Source organism: Theropithecus gelada, chromosome 20 (assembly GCF_003255815.1).
Source record: "Theropithecus gelada isolate Dixy chromosome 20, Tgel_1.0, whole genome shotgun sequence".
Lineage (NCBI taxonomy): Eukaryota > Metazoa > Chordata > Mammalia > Primates > Cercopithecidae > Theropithecus > Theropithecus gelada.
In genome coordinates, this window is record NC_037688.1 from 61,180,558 (window position 1) to 61,195,414 (window position 14,857).

The 14,857-nt window shown below is 46.1% G+C and overlaps 1 protein-coding gene across 1 annotated transcript in view; it reads left to right on the forward strand.

Annotated features, from left to right (window-relative positions):
- Window positions 1-6,922: 6,922 nt before the first annotated feature.
- Window positions 6,923-14,857, forward strand: part of USP31 (ubiquitin specific peptidase 31) — a 102,751-nt gene continuing 94,816 nt past the window's right edge. The window contains exon 1 of the mRNA XM_025371316.1: window positions 6,923-7,543. Within this exon, the coding sequence (XP_025227101.1) occupies window positions 6,923-7,543 (621 nt within the window). The remainder of the gene's footprint in view (window positions 7,544-14,857) is intronic.

Sequence of the window (14,857 nt, forward strand, 5' to 3'; positions counted from 1 at the left end):
CCCCTCCCTTCCTCTCCTCTCCCTTCCCCTCCTCAATCCTCTCCTTTCATTTCCTGGAACTCAACTCAACTCTACTCTTCTCTTCTCTTCTCTTCTCTTCTCTTCTCTTCTCTTCTCTCCTCTCCTCTCCTCTCCTCTCCTCTCCTCTCCTCCCCTCTCCTCTCCTCTTCTCATCTCTCCTCTTTTCTTTTCCCTTTCTTTCCTTGCCTTTCCTTTCTTTTCTTTTTTCTTTTCTTTTCTTTCTTTCCTTTTCTCTTCTCTTCTCTTTTCCCTCTCCTCCCCTTCCCTCTGCCCTTCCCTTCCCCTCCCCCTCCCCTCCCCCTCCCCCTCCCCCTCCCCTCCCTTTCCTTTTCCTTCCTTTCCCTTCCCATCTTCCCTTCCCTTCTCATCTCTTCGATTCTCTTCTTTTTTGAGACAGGGTCTTGCTCTGTCACCCAGGCTGGAGTACAGCAGCATGATCACAGTTCACTGCAGCCTTGACTGCCTGAGCTCAGGTGATTCTCCCACCTCAGCCTCCCAAGTAGCTGGGACTACAGATGTGCACCACCATGCCTGGCTATTTTTTTTTTTATTTTTTTGTACAGATGGGGTCCCTCTATGTTGCCCAGGCCGGTCTTAAATTCCTGGGCTCAAGCAATCTTCCCACCTTTGGCCTCCAAAGTGTTGGGATTACAGGCGTCTGCCACCGCACCCGGCCAGGGATCACATTTCGACATAAGATTTGGAGGGGAAAAATATCTAAACTATATCAGGTAGGAAAGCAAAAGTTCAGAGACATTTGGAAGTTCTTCAAGGTTGCATAGTGGCTACAGCAGAACTAAGAGGCAAGTGGTGCAGCTACCACTGTCTGAAGGTGGTGCCAGCTTCACCGATGGCACCAGTGGTGACATCTTAAGCAGCATTTTCTGGAGCAGAGTTCTGGCTATGTACTGTCTTCCTTGGTTTCCTAAGTCTGATTCTGAAGCTTTTCTAACAGTTATGTGAGCTGTTGATATCCTTCTAAAGATCTCCTTTTCTGCTTAAGTTAGCAAAAGTCATTTGTGTTGTTTGTAACTAAGAAATTACGATGGATATAAAAGTCAAAGGAGAAAAGTGCAAAGGCTCATCTCTGTTGATGTCCAGAAGGCATCTGATAAAATTCAAGACCAATTCCTGATAATAACCCTTCCTGAAGTAGGAATAAATGGATACCACTTTGATGCAATAAATAATATATATCTCAAGCCAAAAGCAAGCATGCTTAATGGTAAAGCACTGGATGAAATGTGATTAATGGCAGAAACAATGCAGGCTTTCCTACTCTCCTTATTATTACAGACAAAATTCTGGAAGGGCAATTAAACAAGGGAAAAAAAAGATGAGGTACAAGTATTATAAACAAAGTGGCAAGGTTTTTATCTCATATGTTGATATAAATTCCTGAAAAACTCAACAGAATCTACTGAAAATTATGAGAAAGAACTAAAGTACATCAAGGTGACTGGTTATAAAAATAACTTTTTTCCTGTAGACAAACAAACAACAGAAAATGTAATGACATAAAATATCCCATTCATAATAGCAACCAATAGGAATAAACTTATTAGTATTATGCAAGACCTACGGGAGGAAACTGTAGTACTCGGAGGGGTACTAAAAGCCCTTGTATAATTTTTTGAAGACATACTTTTTTCTCAGATATAGAAGATAAATATTGTGGTGATGCCAGTTTTCCCTAACTTAATCTATACAAATTAACACCCCTAAAAGATTAAATTCATTTGAGAGATTAAGCAAACAGATAGATAATAAAATACTAGGAGATAATGCTCTATCAAACATTTCAGCATATTCTAAACCTATGTTATCCTGGAATACAGAGACTTATCAATGGAATACAACAGAATTTTAAAAAATCTTAAATGTATGGGGCATTTAATAGGTGATAAAAGCAACATTTTAAAGTAGTAGGAAAATTATATTTAAAAATAGTGCTGAGACAATTGGCTAGCCATGTAGGGTGGGGAAGAGGCAAGATCCCTATCTCATTTCTCATGCAAAAATAAATTCCAGATGGAGAGCATATTAATAAGAAAAAAAAAAAAACAAGAACTGCACTGAACTAAAATACAGATGAATATTCTTATGATCTCAAAGTGGGAGAAGGCTAAGTATGTCAAAAAGATTGTAAATCTTTATGAAAAGGACTCATCTATTTCACTATATAAAATAATTTAGGCTGGGCTTAGTGGCTTACACCTGTAATCCTAGCACTTTGGGAGGCTGAGGCGGGTGGATGGCTTGAGCCTAGGAGTTTGCAACCAGCCTAGGGAACGTGGTGAAACCCCATCTCTGCTAAAAATACAAAAAGTTAGCTGGGCATAGTGACATGCACCTGTAAGCCCAGCTACTGAGGAGGCTCAGGTGGGAGGATTGCTTGAGCCCGGGAAGTCAAGGCTGCAGTGAGCCATGATCGCACCATTGCACTCCAGTCTGGATGAGGGAGTGAGACCCTGTCTCAAAAATAATAATAAAATAAAAATAATAATAATTCAGGTTCTCTATATGATATGAAAACACTGTAAACATGGTTGAAAGCAGGGAATGGTATAGACTGATAAATAATTTGTATAGAAAATAATGTTATGGACCTGGTATGGTGGCTCATGCCTGTAATCCCAGCACTTTCGGAGGCCAAGGCGGGCGGATCATTTGAGGTCAGGAGCTCGAGACCAGCCTGGTCAAAACGGTGAAACCCTGTCTCTATTAAAAATACAAAAATTTGGCCAGGCGCAGTGGCTCACAACTGTAATCCCAGCACTTTGGGAGGCCGAGGTGGGCAGATCACGAGGTCAAGAGATCGAGACCATCCTGGCCAACATGGTGAAACTCTGTCTCTAGTAAAAATACAAAAATTAGCTGGGCGTGGTGGCACGTGCCTGTAGTCGCAGCTACTCGGGAGGCTGAGGCAGGAGAATCGCTTGAACCCGGGAGGCAGAGGTTGCAGTGAGCTGAGATCGTACCACCGCACTCCAGCCTGGCAACAGAACAAGACTTTGTCTCAAAATAATAATAATGATGATAATAATAATACAAAATTAGCCTGGCGTGGTGGTATATGCCTGTAATCCCAGCTACTTGGGAGGCTGAGGCATGAGAATGGCCTGAACCCGAGAGGCAGAGGTTACAGTAAACTGAGAGCCCACCACTGCACTCTAGCCTGGGCGATGGAGTGAGACGCTGTCTCAAAAACAAAACTAAACCAAACAAAACAAACAAAAAACTTTTATGAGATAACATCTATAAAGGAATACACCAAAAAGGATAATGGGCAAATGGTGTGTGCAGGTAAATCACACCAGTAAAAATAAAATCGCTAATTAAAAGGTATGCCTAGTTGTTTTCTTGATTGCAAACAGCAGAAACTGACACTGGTTGTTTCACCAATAAAGGAATTTACAGGAGACCTATCAGGTTAGCTCACAGAAAGAACAGAGCCAGAGAAACAGGCTTGGGCAGAAACCCAGGGAGGCAGACACCAGTAAGAACTTGCCACTAGAGTAGCAGCCGGACACTTGCTGCTACCACCCCCATACTGTACACCACCGTACTGTCACACTGCTAAATATATAGCTGCTAGATTCATTAATTCACTGCATTATCTCCAACGAACCTTGTATCAATACTTCTAAAGCCAAAGTCTAGGTAGGAACATATAGTTGGTCTTGCTCTGTTACCCAGGCTGGAGGGCAGTGGCACGATCATAGCTCATTGCAGCCTCCACGTCTTAGGCTCAAGTAATCCTCCCGCCTCAGCCTCCTGAGTAGCTGGGACTACAGAAGTGCACCACCACAGCAGGCTTATTTATTTATTTTTTTTAGAGACGGGATCTCGCGATGTTGCCCAGCCCGGTCTCAAACTCTTCCTTTCTCTGTCTGCCTGTGATGAGATTACAGACATGAGCCACTGCACCCAGCGGTGGTCTTTTTTAGGTCATTTTCCTGGGCTCTAGCTTCCAGGGGTAGGAAGGGGAATACCTGCTCCCCACCACCTTACCCAGTTTTCATAATGGGAATTTGAGTTTTCCTGCCTAATTTGGCATCCCCTGCAGAAAGGAAGTTGGTTTAGATGTTGGATAGCAGAGAGACTGGCACAAGATGTTCAAGCTCATTCATACAAACAAAAAGGGCATTGATATGCCATCTTTTGTTCATCAAACTTGTCAGTGTGAAAAAGACTGGAAAACTCAACAGTATCTTGGGATTGGGAAATGTGTGTTTCCCATTCATTGCTGGCAGGATAAAACCTTTCTGGGCGTCAGCTTGACAATAGGTGTCAAATATGGAATACGCATACCCTTTGATCCAAGGTTTCAGCCTAAGGAGATAGCTGCAGGATGGACAAGGTATAGGTCATGATGATATTCACTGCACTGTTGTTTCTAATTTATGTTTCCCGAGCTTGGGGGTAAGGGGTGGTACAGAGAGGGGCAATGAAAGATTCACTACAGAATGTTCAAGGTGAGTCTTTAAGAATGATCATCTGAACATTCCAACGAGAAATTTTTTCAAGCCTGCGTCAAGCTTTGAGGCTCGGTGGAGACCTGTAAGCTTAGAATAGTGGGAGGGGCCCAGATTAGAAAGGCAGTTCTTAGGTATCTCACCAGAGAGTTCAGATATTGTTTAGAAGCCAGGTGCGGTGCCTCACGCCTATAATCCCAGCTACTCAGGAGGCTGAGGCAGGAGAATTGCTTGAACCCAGGAGATGGAGGTTGCAGTGAGCCGAGATCCTGTCACTGCACTCCAGCCTGGGTGATAGAGTGAGACTCCATCACACATACACACACACACAGGCACACGCACACACACAACATTGTTTAGGTATAAAGTTGCCAAATAACCTGTTATATGATGGCTACCTTATTGGGTACCCAATAATGAGTAAGATGGGTCTCTGCTGGGTTGAAGCCCACATATTAGTGAAAGTAATGATAGTAAACTGAATTGCAGTATCGTCAAGTCAGTGTCATGAATGAGAGGTGCCAAGAGAGCCTGTGGAAGGAACATCTCCTGAAGGGGATGATATCTAAGGTGAGACTTTAAGGATGAAGGGAAGTTAGCTAAGTAGAAAGATTCTAAGTTAGCTAAGGAAAGGTTCAAAGGAGAGGGAACAGCTCTGGCAAAGGCCCTTGAGTCTGGATCAAACTTGAGTCTGGATCAAAAAAGTTGAGAGCCATTGCCTTCACATTTTAGTATGAATAATCAGATGGCTTTCTTCCTGGTGTCCAGATAAGAATTTTGACTAAGAGGAGAGTGGAGGCGATTAGGGACAGTGCAGAGCACCCTGGAGATGTCATCGTAGAGCCCTACTTACAATGGGGAGGGAGGTCAGAGGTAAAAACCATTTACTTTGAAACGTGGTGTAAGGTGGCCTTCATGTTTTAAAAAGGAGGAAGGGCTCTCCCTTCCCTGATTTCTCTCTTCTGCCTCAGGACTCAGACTAGCCCTTTTAGCAGAGGGGAGCCTACAGAGAGGAGGTCATATACTAGTTGATTTTGGACTAAAGACATCCCAAAGATGTACTATTTTTTGCTCCCTGCACTATTTTTTTTTTTAATGGAACCAACGTTTAAAAATAGGATTTCTGCCTTCTCTTAAAACATCAGATGATCTGGTAACGCTGAGCTCCTGTTCTCACATGGGAACAACCGGCTGTAGCTGAGTGGCAGCCACCTCTTTAGAAAGATGTTAATTTGAAGTTTGCTATAGTCCCCATCATTCCCTGTATTTCCCCCAACACTGAGAGCCAAGTCACTTGAAAGTCAATATGATGATTCAAACACCAGGTTCTTCACTCATTTGTAGGTTTGTGACCTGTGATATTTGTGAATTCGTGACCTTTGGTTTAGAGGTCAAGTATAGGGTTGTGAATAAAACTTGGATTTGAATCAGGTAAGAATTGTACCACGCTCAAAGACGGTGAATTAAAGATTAAAGAAAATATTGCATGCTTGGCATAATGTGTGGAACACAACAGCTATTGTAAACATCCACTAGGAATGTAAGCTGCAAGAGGGCAGGTAGAAACCGTGTTAGTTTGATCCGCTGGGGATATGACATTTAATTCTAATTTAATAGATTTAATTCTTTATAATATCCCCAGTAATTGTTGAATGAATGAGTGAGTGAATGAATGAATGGATGGATGAATGATGGGAGAGCCCGGCGGGGTTTTAAAGGCTGGAATGAAAAGGAAAGTAGTTATGATAACATCGTTTCGCTGGGACTCCAAGGTGCAGCCGGGAAGAAAAGCCCGCTGGGACGTGCCAGGCTCTGTGACTGCGCTCCGGTGGCACACAGACGGTAGGTATCTGCAACGTCCCTTGGGAGCCAGGCGGGGCTGACTTGCCCGGTACCTGTCGGGGCCATGTCCACCAGCTCTTGCACGGTCTGGTAACTGACAGCATCCTGATTCCTGCACGTTCCCGCCTCTGCCATCTGATCAGCAAAGACGGAGACCCACCCATGGGATCCACCTTTTAGCGCGAGCCCAGCCTTTTCCTCCAAGCCTGGACCGCGCCCACACTAGACATGGCCTCCCTCGGGCTTCACGCAGCAGGACCGCGCCCGCAGCCGGCGGGCATCCAGTCCAGCTGGGGAGGCAACTACCTTCCCACAGTGAATATGGCGGCCGAGGCGGCTTCAGCGCGGGGCGGGCGGCGCTGGGAGGCGCGTCACGTGAGTGGCCCAGCTGGGCGGACCGCGCGCGCGCCCGCTCGCCCCGCCGGCCGCCGCTCGCTCGCTGGCTCGGCGGCGCTCTGAGGTGTGTGGGGCGTCGAGCCCACGGGCCCGGTGAGGCGCGGCGCCGCGGGATGCGGCGGCGGCCGTGGCGGGGCCGCGGGCCGGGCGGGCGGGCGCGGTGATGAGTGTCTGCGGCCGCCGCCATGTCCAAGGTAACGGCGCCCGGGTCCGGGCCGCCGGCGGCGGCGGGCGGGAAGGAGAAGCGCTCCTTCAGCAAGCGGCTATTCCGGAGCGGCCGCGCTGGCGGCGGCGCCGGGGGCCCCGGGGCGTCTGGGCCGGCCGCGCCCTCCTCGCCCTCCTCGGCACGCTCGGTGGGCAGCTTCATGAGCCGCGTTCTCAAGACGCTGTCCACGCTTTCGCACCTTAGCTCTGAGGGCGCCGCCCCGGACCGCGGCGGCCTCCGCAGCTGCTTCCCGCCCGGGCCGGCCGCCGCGCCCACGCCGCCGCCGTGCCCGCCGCCGCCCGCCTCTCCCGCGCCGCCGGCTTGCGCCGCCGAGCCAGTGCCCGGCGTGGCGGGACTCCGCAACCACGGCAACACGTGCTTCATGAACGCCACGCTGCAGTGCCTCAGCAACACCGAGCTCTTCGCCGAGTACCTGGCGCTGGGCCAGTACCGGGCGGGGCGACCCGAGCCCTCGCCTGACCCGGAGCAGCCTGCGGGCCGCGGCGCGCAGGGCCAGGGCGAGGTCACCGAGCAGCTGGCGCACCTGGTGCGGGCCCTCTGGACCCTGGAGTACACCCCGCAGCATAGCCGCGACTTTAAGGTGAGCCTGCGTGCCGCCACGCCCCAACTGCACCCCGAGTCCCTGGGGCACCTGCCCGCTCAGGTCTTCCTTCCCTCTGTTCCTCTTGGCCCGGCAGGCTTCTGCATTGGTTGCTCTGAGTGGTCTGGGCAATCTACCAGTGATTGTAAGGAGATTCATTCATTCATTCATTCTTTCATGCACTCACTCACTCAACATGTATTTATTGAGAGCTTGCTACATACGTGCCTGTACTCTGTGATATAAGGCAATGGGAGTGACGTTGCAGTGAACAACTGTTTGCCTTCATGGAACTTGCATTTTTGTGGGATGGGAGTGTTGAGCATGGGTTCAAATCCTGGTTCTGCCACTTACTAGCAGTGTGACCTCGGGCAAGTTAAGCAGCCTGTCTGTGCTTACCGTTTCTTCATCTGGGACCTACTTCATAAGGTGGTTGTGAGCTGCAAACAAGTTGATATATTAGGTCGAACACAGTGGAATTACCCATATTTCACCGTTTTTTATTTACAGATTGGCACTTTTATAGGGTTCGACTTGATAAGTAAAATACTGCAATATCATGTGTATTTGTTGTTATTATTTTTGTTATTAAACATTTGAAGAAGTTAACGAGATAATATCAGATAGTGGTTTGAAGAAAGAAAAACCTGCTGATGTGATTGATGTGCTGACAGGCTACTTTTTATTTTTATTTTATTTGTAGAGACAGGGTCTTGCTCTTTTGCCCAGGCTGGAGTGCAGTGCTCACATAGCCTCAAACTCCTGGGCTCAAGCGATCCTCCTGCCTCAGCCTCCTGAGTATTTAATAGCTGGGACTACAGACACACACCACCATACCTGGCTATTTTTTATTTTTAAAACACTTTTGTAGAGACCAGGGTTTTGCTGTGTTGCCCACGCTGGTCTTGAACTCTTGTCCTCAAGCCACCCTCCCAGCTTTGGCCTCCCAAAGTGCTGAGATTACAAGGGTGAGCTCTACATCCATGAGGGATATGTATGGCCCTTGACCAAGCCCTCCTTTGCTGTCTGATGGTGGGGCTGCAAGTGTAATGAGAGGGTGAGATTTGAGAGCCGCGTGGTGGGCTGGGGCTGGATGGTATGGGACCATTTAGGATGCACTAAGAAATTGGGCTGTTACTCTAAGCAGAGGGGGAACATGATGTGAGATTGTGTAAGGGATACTTTTAGATGGGACGTGAATATGGTATTAAACAGCGTGAAATCGGGCCGGGCGCAGTGGCTCATGCCTGTAATCCTAGCACTTTGGGAAGCCAAGGCGGATGGATCACCTGAGGTCGGGGGTTCGAGACCAGCCTGACCAACATGGAGAAACTCCATCTCTACTAAAAATACAAAATTAGACGGGCGTGGTGGTGCATGCCTGTTATCCTGGCTACTCAGGAGGCCGACGCAGGAGAATCGCTTGAACCCTGGAGGCGGAGGTTGCGGTGAGCCGGGATCGCGCCATTGCTCTCCAGCCTGGGCAACAAGAAACTCTGTCTCTAAAAAGAAAACAAAACAAAACAAAAAACAGTGTGAAATCACACAGGGAAAAAGTTAATTCCTTTTTTTTTCCTATCCTGATCTTGCCCAGGACAAAGTCTCAGCTTGATGTTAGCCTGTTTTTAACACCTCTTGTTCACCCCCCACCCATTTTTTTTTAAACAGAGAGAACAAGCTTCAAGTCTAGAAGCGTTGGCAGGCAACAGTAGCTAGAATTTAATAAGGTTATGCTTTTATTGGGTTTCCATTTGTCTTCAATTCTTGGCAAAAGGTACTGGTTTCCCATTGGTGCTATAAAACTTCTTTATAACATCCATTTATTTAAGTAAAAGGAGATGATTTTGTTAAAATATAAAAAGGTGAACTAGCCGAGGATCTGCACTTGGTTAAGATCCTGCTTTCTTGCTGACGAACTACATGGCCAGTGTGCATCTCTCCCCGTTTAATACCTTTTCCTTATATTTTATGCTGCTCAGTGCTGTTTTTCTTGGGAAAAAATCGTTGCTGTTTGATCTTGACTTGAATGGAAGTACTTGAATGAGATAGGGACTGGAAAAAAATGAGATCTATGTCAGAGATCTCAAAATTATTATTATTATTATTATTATTATTGAGATGGAGTCTCGCTCTATCGCCCAGGCTGGAGGGCAGTGGCCTAATCTCAGCCCACTGCAGCCTCTGCCTCCTGTGTTCAATCAAGCAATTCTCCTGTCTCAGCCTCCCGAGTTGCTGGGACTACAGGCGCCCACCTCATGCCCAGTTAATTTTTGATCCACTTTCCTCGGCCTCCCCAAGTGCTGAGATTACAGGTGAGAGCCACCGTGCCCAGCTGAGATCTCAAAATTAGAAAGGGAGAATGATCAGGAGAACTGGCTACTGTAGGTCCACCCCCCACCCCCTATCCTGCCTCTCTTTGCTTACAATTGCCTGTAAGTAGCCACAGCATTTGTAAACTTTTCGAGGTCAGAGCCTAGTATTTAAGTTCGGTTTTCTCCTCTTTTCCAAAATGTGAAAATCAATTTCTACAGCATCTTTGTATGTGAACATTTCCATTGCTTTTTATGAGTTTGTTCACTTTTTTATCCATTAAGCTGTGAACAGAAATGGGTCAATAATTCTAGAAGTGCAGAGACTGATTTATAGGCATGTTTTGGCAGACATGAAAGATTCTTAGAGGCCTGACTTTTTAAAAGATGTAATCTCCTGAACCTTTAGTAGGTTTCACTCTACATTCATTCATTCACCTCCCATTTATCGAAGGCTTACTTAATCAGTTAGGAATGCCTTCAGCCCAAGAAAGGAAAAGCCCTAATGATAGTGCCTTAAGCAATAAAAACGTTGCAGTTGGCACACACAGTGATTCCGGAGTTGAATGGTTCTGTGGTTCAGTGGCTTGTTGGGCCCAACAAGAATCCAGACCATTTCTGTATTTCCACCCTGTTGTCTTTTTAGCTATCATTGACTTTTTGTTCCTATGTTTGTCACCTCATGGTTGTCCAATGATGGCAGCCACAGCACCTAGCATTCTACCCAGGAGGGCAGGAAGTCATTAGGGAAATAAAAATTCTTCCAGAAGCCCCCTCAGCAGGCTTCTGCTGACATCTCAGTGACTATAACCATGTCAGTTGGCTGTCATGGCGGCTGGAGGGTGGGTATTTGGGTTTTCTTGTCTCCATAGAGGAGATGAGTAAAGGAGGGGTTTACCTCCCAGGCAGCTATGAAGTGCTGAGTCTAGTGGGATCTAGGAAGTTCCCAGAGACAGCGCTTCTCACGCGTCAGTGTGCACATAATTCACCTGGGGATCTTGCTACAAAGCAAATGGAGATTCGGTAGAGCTGGAGTGGTGCCCAAAATTCTGCATTTCTAACAAACTCCCTGGTGATGCTGGTGCTTTTGGCTCAAGGACCATCCTGTGTGTAGCAGGCACCAAGGAACAAGGAAAGCATTACCGAAAAGGTGGCTCCTGAGCAGTGTTCTGAAAGATGAATAGAAATTTGCAGGGCGAGGAAGTAGCAGAGTGGCATGAAAGGGCGTGTGGTTTTGGGGAATAGACATTTAGTGGCTGGCTGCACCACTGAGAGCAGTGGGGGTGCAGGAAGCCTGGGAGAAGTGTGTTGGAAACGCACTGTGAAGGGCTTCGTGATCTATGCTGGTTTGGATTTCATCCTCTGCAAGTTGAGAATCCAGAGCTGATTTTTAAGCAAGGAAGTGGTATAATTAGATTCTTTTCCCCTTTTTATTCCCCCAAGTTAGGTAACTCTGGCAAATTGATTACTTTTTAAAAAAATGTTCTATTTTAGCTAAATTTGATGGATATTATTTTGAGTATAAAGAAAGTTGAATGCTAAGGCAGGACACAGTGGCTCATGTCTGTAATCCCAGGTGGGAGGTGTAATCCCTTTGGGAGGCCAGGGTGGGTGGATCACTTGAGACCAAGAGTTCCAGACCAGCCTGGACAACATGGTGAAATCACGTCCCTACTAAAAACATACAAAAAGTAGCCGAGCATGGTGGCGCACACCTGTAATCCCAGCTACTCGGGAGTTTGAGGCACGAGAATCTCTTGAACGCAGGAGGTGGAGGTTGCAGTGAGCAGAGACCACGCCACTGCGCTCCAGTCTGGGTGACAGAGCAAGGCTCTGTCCCCCCCGCCCCCGCCAAAACAAAACAAAACAAAGTTAAACACCAGAAGATGGACCTGAGGGCTCACTCTTGCTTCGCCTGCTTGGGGTGGACATTGTTATTTCATTCAGATATCCTTCACTCTCAGATCATTCATATTCAGCCGTAGAATCCTGCTCAGTTCTAGAAGGGCTCTAGGCAGCCACCATCAGTTGGTTGAAGTTGGCAGAGGAGATAAAACCAATTTGCCATCTTGAGATGGTTTGCCTTGAGGTTAGAAAAGCACTTACTACGTCTTTGTGCTTTTATTATCTTAAAACTTTAAGTTACTAATGTTTTTCTTGTAAGTTTTTCAATTAGAATTCTTTCTTCCTTTCTAACCACATTGATTTGAGTTTTAGGAGCTTGCCAAGTAGATGGTTTTTGGTTTTGGATGGGCTAGATGGTTGTTAAAGTTGGGTTTTCGTTTCCCAGGATGAAATGAATTGACTAGCTGAAACTTGATACGCTTTAAAAAACGTCTCTAGTCATTACCTTTATCCTTTCTCTTTTTACACTTTTTTATTTGTTTGTTTCCTACTCTTAGACCACTGGTTTTCAACACGGGCACTTTTGCCTGTCCTCACCCCACCCTGCTCCCACCCCCTGGGACATTTGTCAATGTCTGGAACCCTACTTGGTTGTCACAGCTGGGATCAGGATGCTACTGGCATGTGGTGGGTAGATTCCAGGGATGCTGCTAAATGTCACACAATGTGCAGGACAGCCCCCCTTAATAAAGGATTTTCACCCCCAAGTGTCAATATTGCTGAGGCTGAGAAACTTTGGAGGAATGTTTGGAGACTCAGCACAAGTTTCCCCTTACTTCCCTAACCTTTAAAATGGTTACCTTGTTATCTCTCTCTCTCTGTTTCTCTGTCTCTGTGTTCTCTCTCTCTCTCTCACTGTTTCTTGCTCTGTCTCACTCTCTTCCCCGCAACCTCTCCCTCTCTCTTTCTCCTTCTCTGTCTCCCCTGTCTCTGAGTGTGTATATGTGTTTGCAGCAGCACTAGGGTAAAACTTAGACTTCACTGGCAGGACCCTTGCATCACTTTCTTAGTAAAATAGTGAAAGTAAATAAATCACTTTGAATACATAATATGCTGTTTTAAAGGGAAATCAGCTTATTGCTTTCATAGGAGCATGGGTGCCCCAGATTCTCACAAATGCTTTCTGAGTTTTAGTGCTCAGAGCCGTTTTGCAACAAGTAAAAAGATGGATGGTCATCTTTCAAGCAAGAAAGATAAATTTTATGGCAGCAGTTTTTAAATTGTGCTGGCGAAGAACAGCTAGAACAGAGTGATCTATTGATAAAAGAATTGTGGGGACTCCTTCCAAATTTGCAGTGAAACAAATAGTAATTGATGAATAGAATTCTCTCTCACATATTTTTTTTTCCTTGAACTTTGGTGCCTTGTAGTGCTTATTTATTAGTGAGAATTCTCAAGTCACTAAAGGAATAAACATGCATAAGAGACTAGTGGGGAACAACCTGGCAATTGGAGGCTCACACTTGCTGAGTTTCCCAGCCTGCTTTTCCATGCACCCATGCTGGGGGTTCTGGTGCTATGCTGCACACCCATGGTACACAGTTTTTTTCTGGTTTGTGTCAAGCTCTTTTAGTATACTGTTATTTCAGTGTTTTCCACAAAGCACACTGACTTCAGGGTGTCCCTTGGGGGAAAAAATGAAATTGTGTAGGTCACATTTAGTTTTGTGACAGAGTATAAAATAGAAACTACATCCCTTCCTGGTCAGTTCTCTGGTCCATCAAATGCCATCACTTGAGTTTTAGCAAAGCTCCAAATCTCTGAGGGAGAAAGTTGATAGAATCATGAAATTTTAGACTCGGAAGGAGACTCATGTGGTATAAGTAGTCCGTAGCCTTTCAGGATGAGGGAACTGAGTTCACCTGCTGGCTAGATGTTGAGGGAGCAGAACCAGAGTTCTGACTTCCACTGACTGTCAACTCTGTGTACCCCTGCGCTGCTGGTGCACAAATGGTCCTGGGCCTGGGGCGACCTTATCAGTACAAGCAATGAAACGACAGGTCTCAACATAACACATACACGGGCAGAGGGGACGTGCTGAAACGTGTAACATTTTTTCCTCTGAGACTGTGGTGCTGAATTGGAGTGAAAATAAGGTCATCTGCAGCTGGCTTCACGTTTGTGCGATTGCTCCTCAGGCTTAGGTGTTTTTGGAAGTCTTTCTTAAAACACATTCCTTTCAGACTGTTTCAACACATATATCAACACGTGTGGATCTCTCTCCAGTAAGCTTTAAGCTGATGTTTGCCACATCTTACCAAGTTTGGTAAAAGTAAAGTGTTAAGAATTACAGTAAATTTTCCAAGACGACTAATTGAGGAATAAAAATACATGTGATAATTATGAACTCCATATTTGTGGACCTGAATCACATTTGCTGCGCAGTTATTGTTAGTTTAGGTGTTGGGCTGGGAATAGAGGATTAAGTACAAAGGTTATAGGACTAGGTTCATGCCCTCAGAGAACTTAGCTGCTAATAGAGAAGCTGTTTTAAGTTGTACTGGTGAGGAAAGTTCACTGGGAGCTCAGAGAGAGGTGAGATCATTGTGTACGAAAGTGTAAGTAGAAAGATTGATTTATTCATCCTTTTATTTGTTGTCAGCAATTAAGCATCTACAAATTTGAGTTTCTAACTCCATGCCACATATTGTACAGGTCATTTGTTATATAGTGGAAAACAAGGTGATATGATAATGGTAAAAAAACTGTAAAAGACCATGTGGTCCCTTCCATCATGGAACTTTTATTGCTACAGAGGAGGCAGATATTATTCAATAAACACTGGTAAATATGAAATTAAGAATTACAGTAGGCCAGACATGGTGGCATGCGCCTGTAATCCCAGCACTTTGGGAGGCTGAGGCAGGCAGATAGCTTGAGCCCAGGAGTTCGAGACCAGCCTGGGCAACAGGCGAAACCCTGTCTCTCCAAAAAGTACAAAAATTAGCTGGGTGTGGTGGCACACACCTGTGGTTCCAGCTACTTTGGAGGCTGAGGTGGGAAGATCACCTGAGCCTGGGAGGTCAAGGCTGTAGTGAGCTGAGATTGCGCCACTGCCCTCTGGCCTGGGCTACAGAGTGAGACCCTGTGTCCAAAAGAT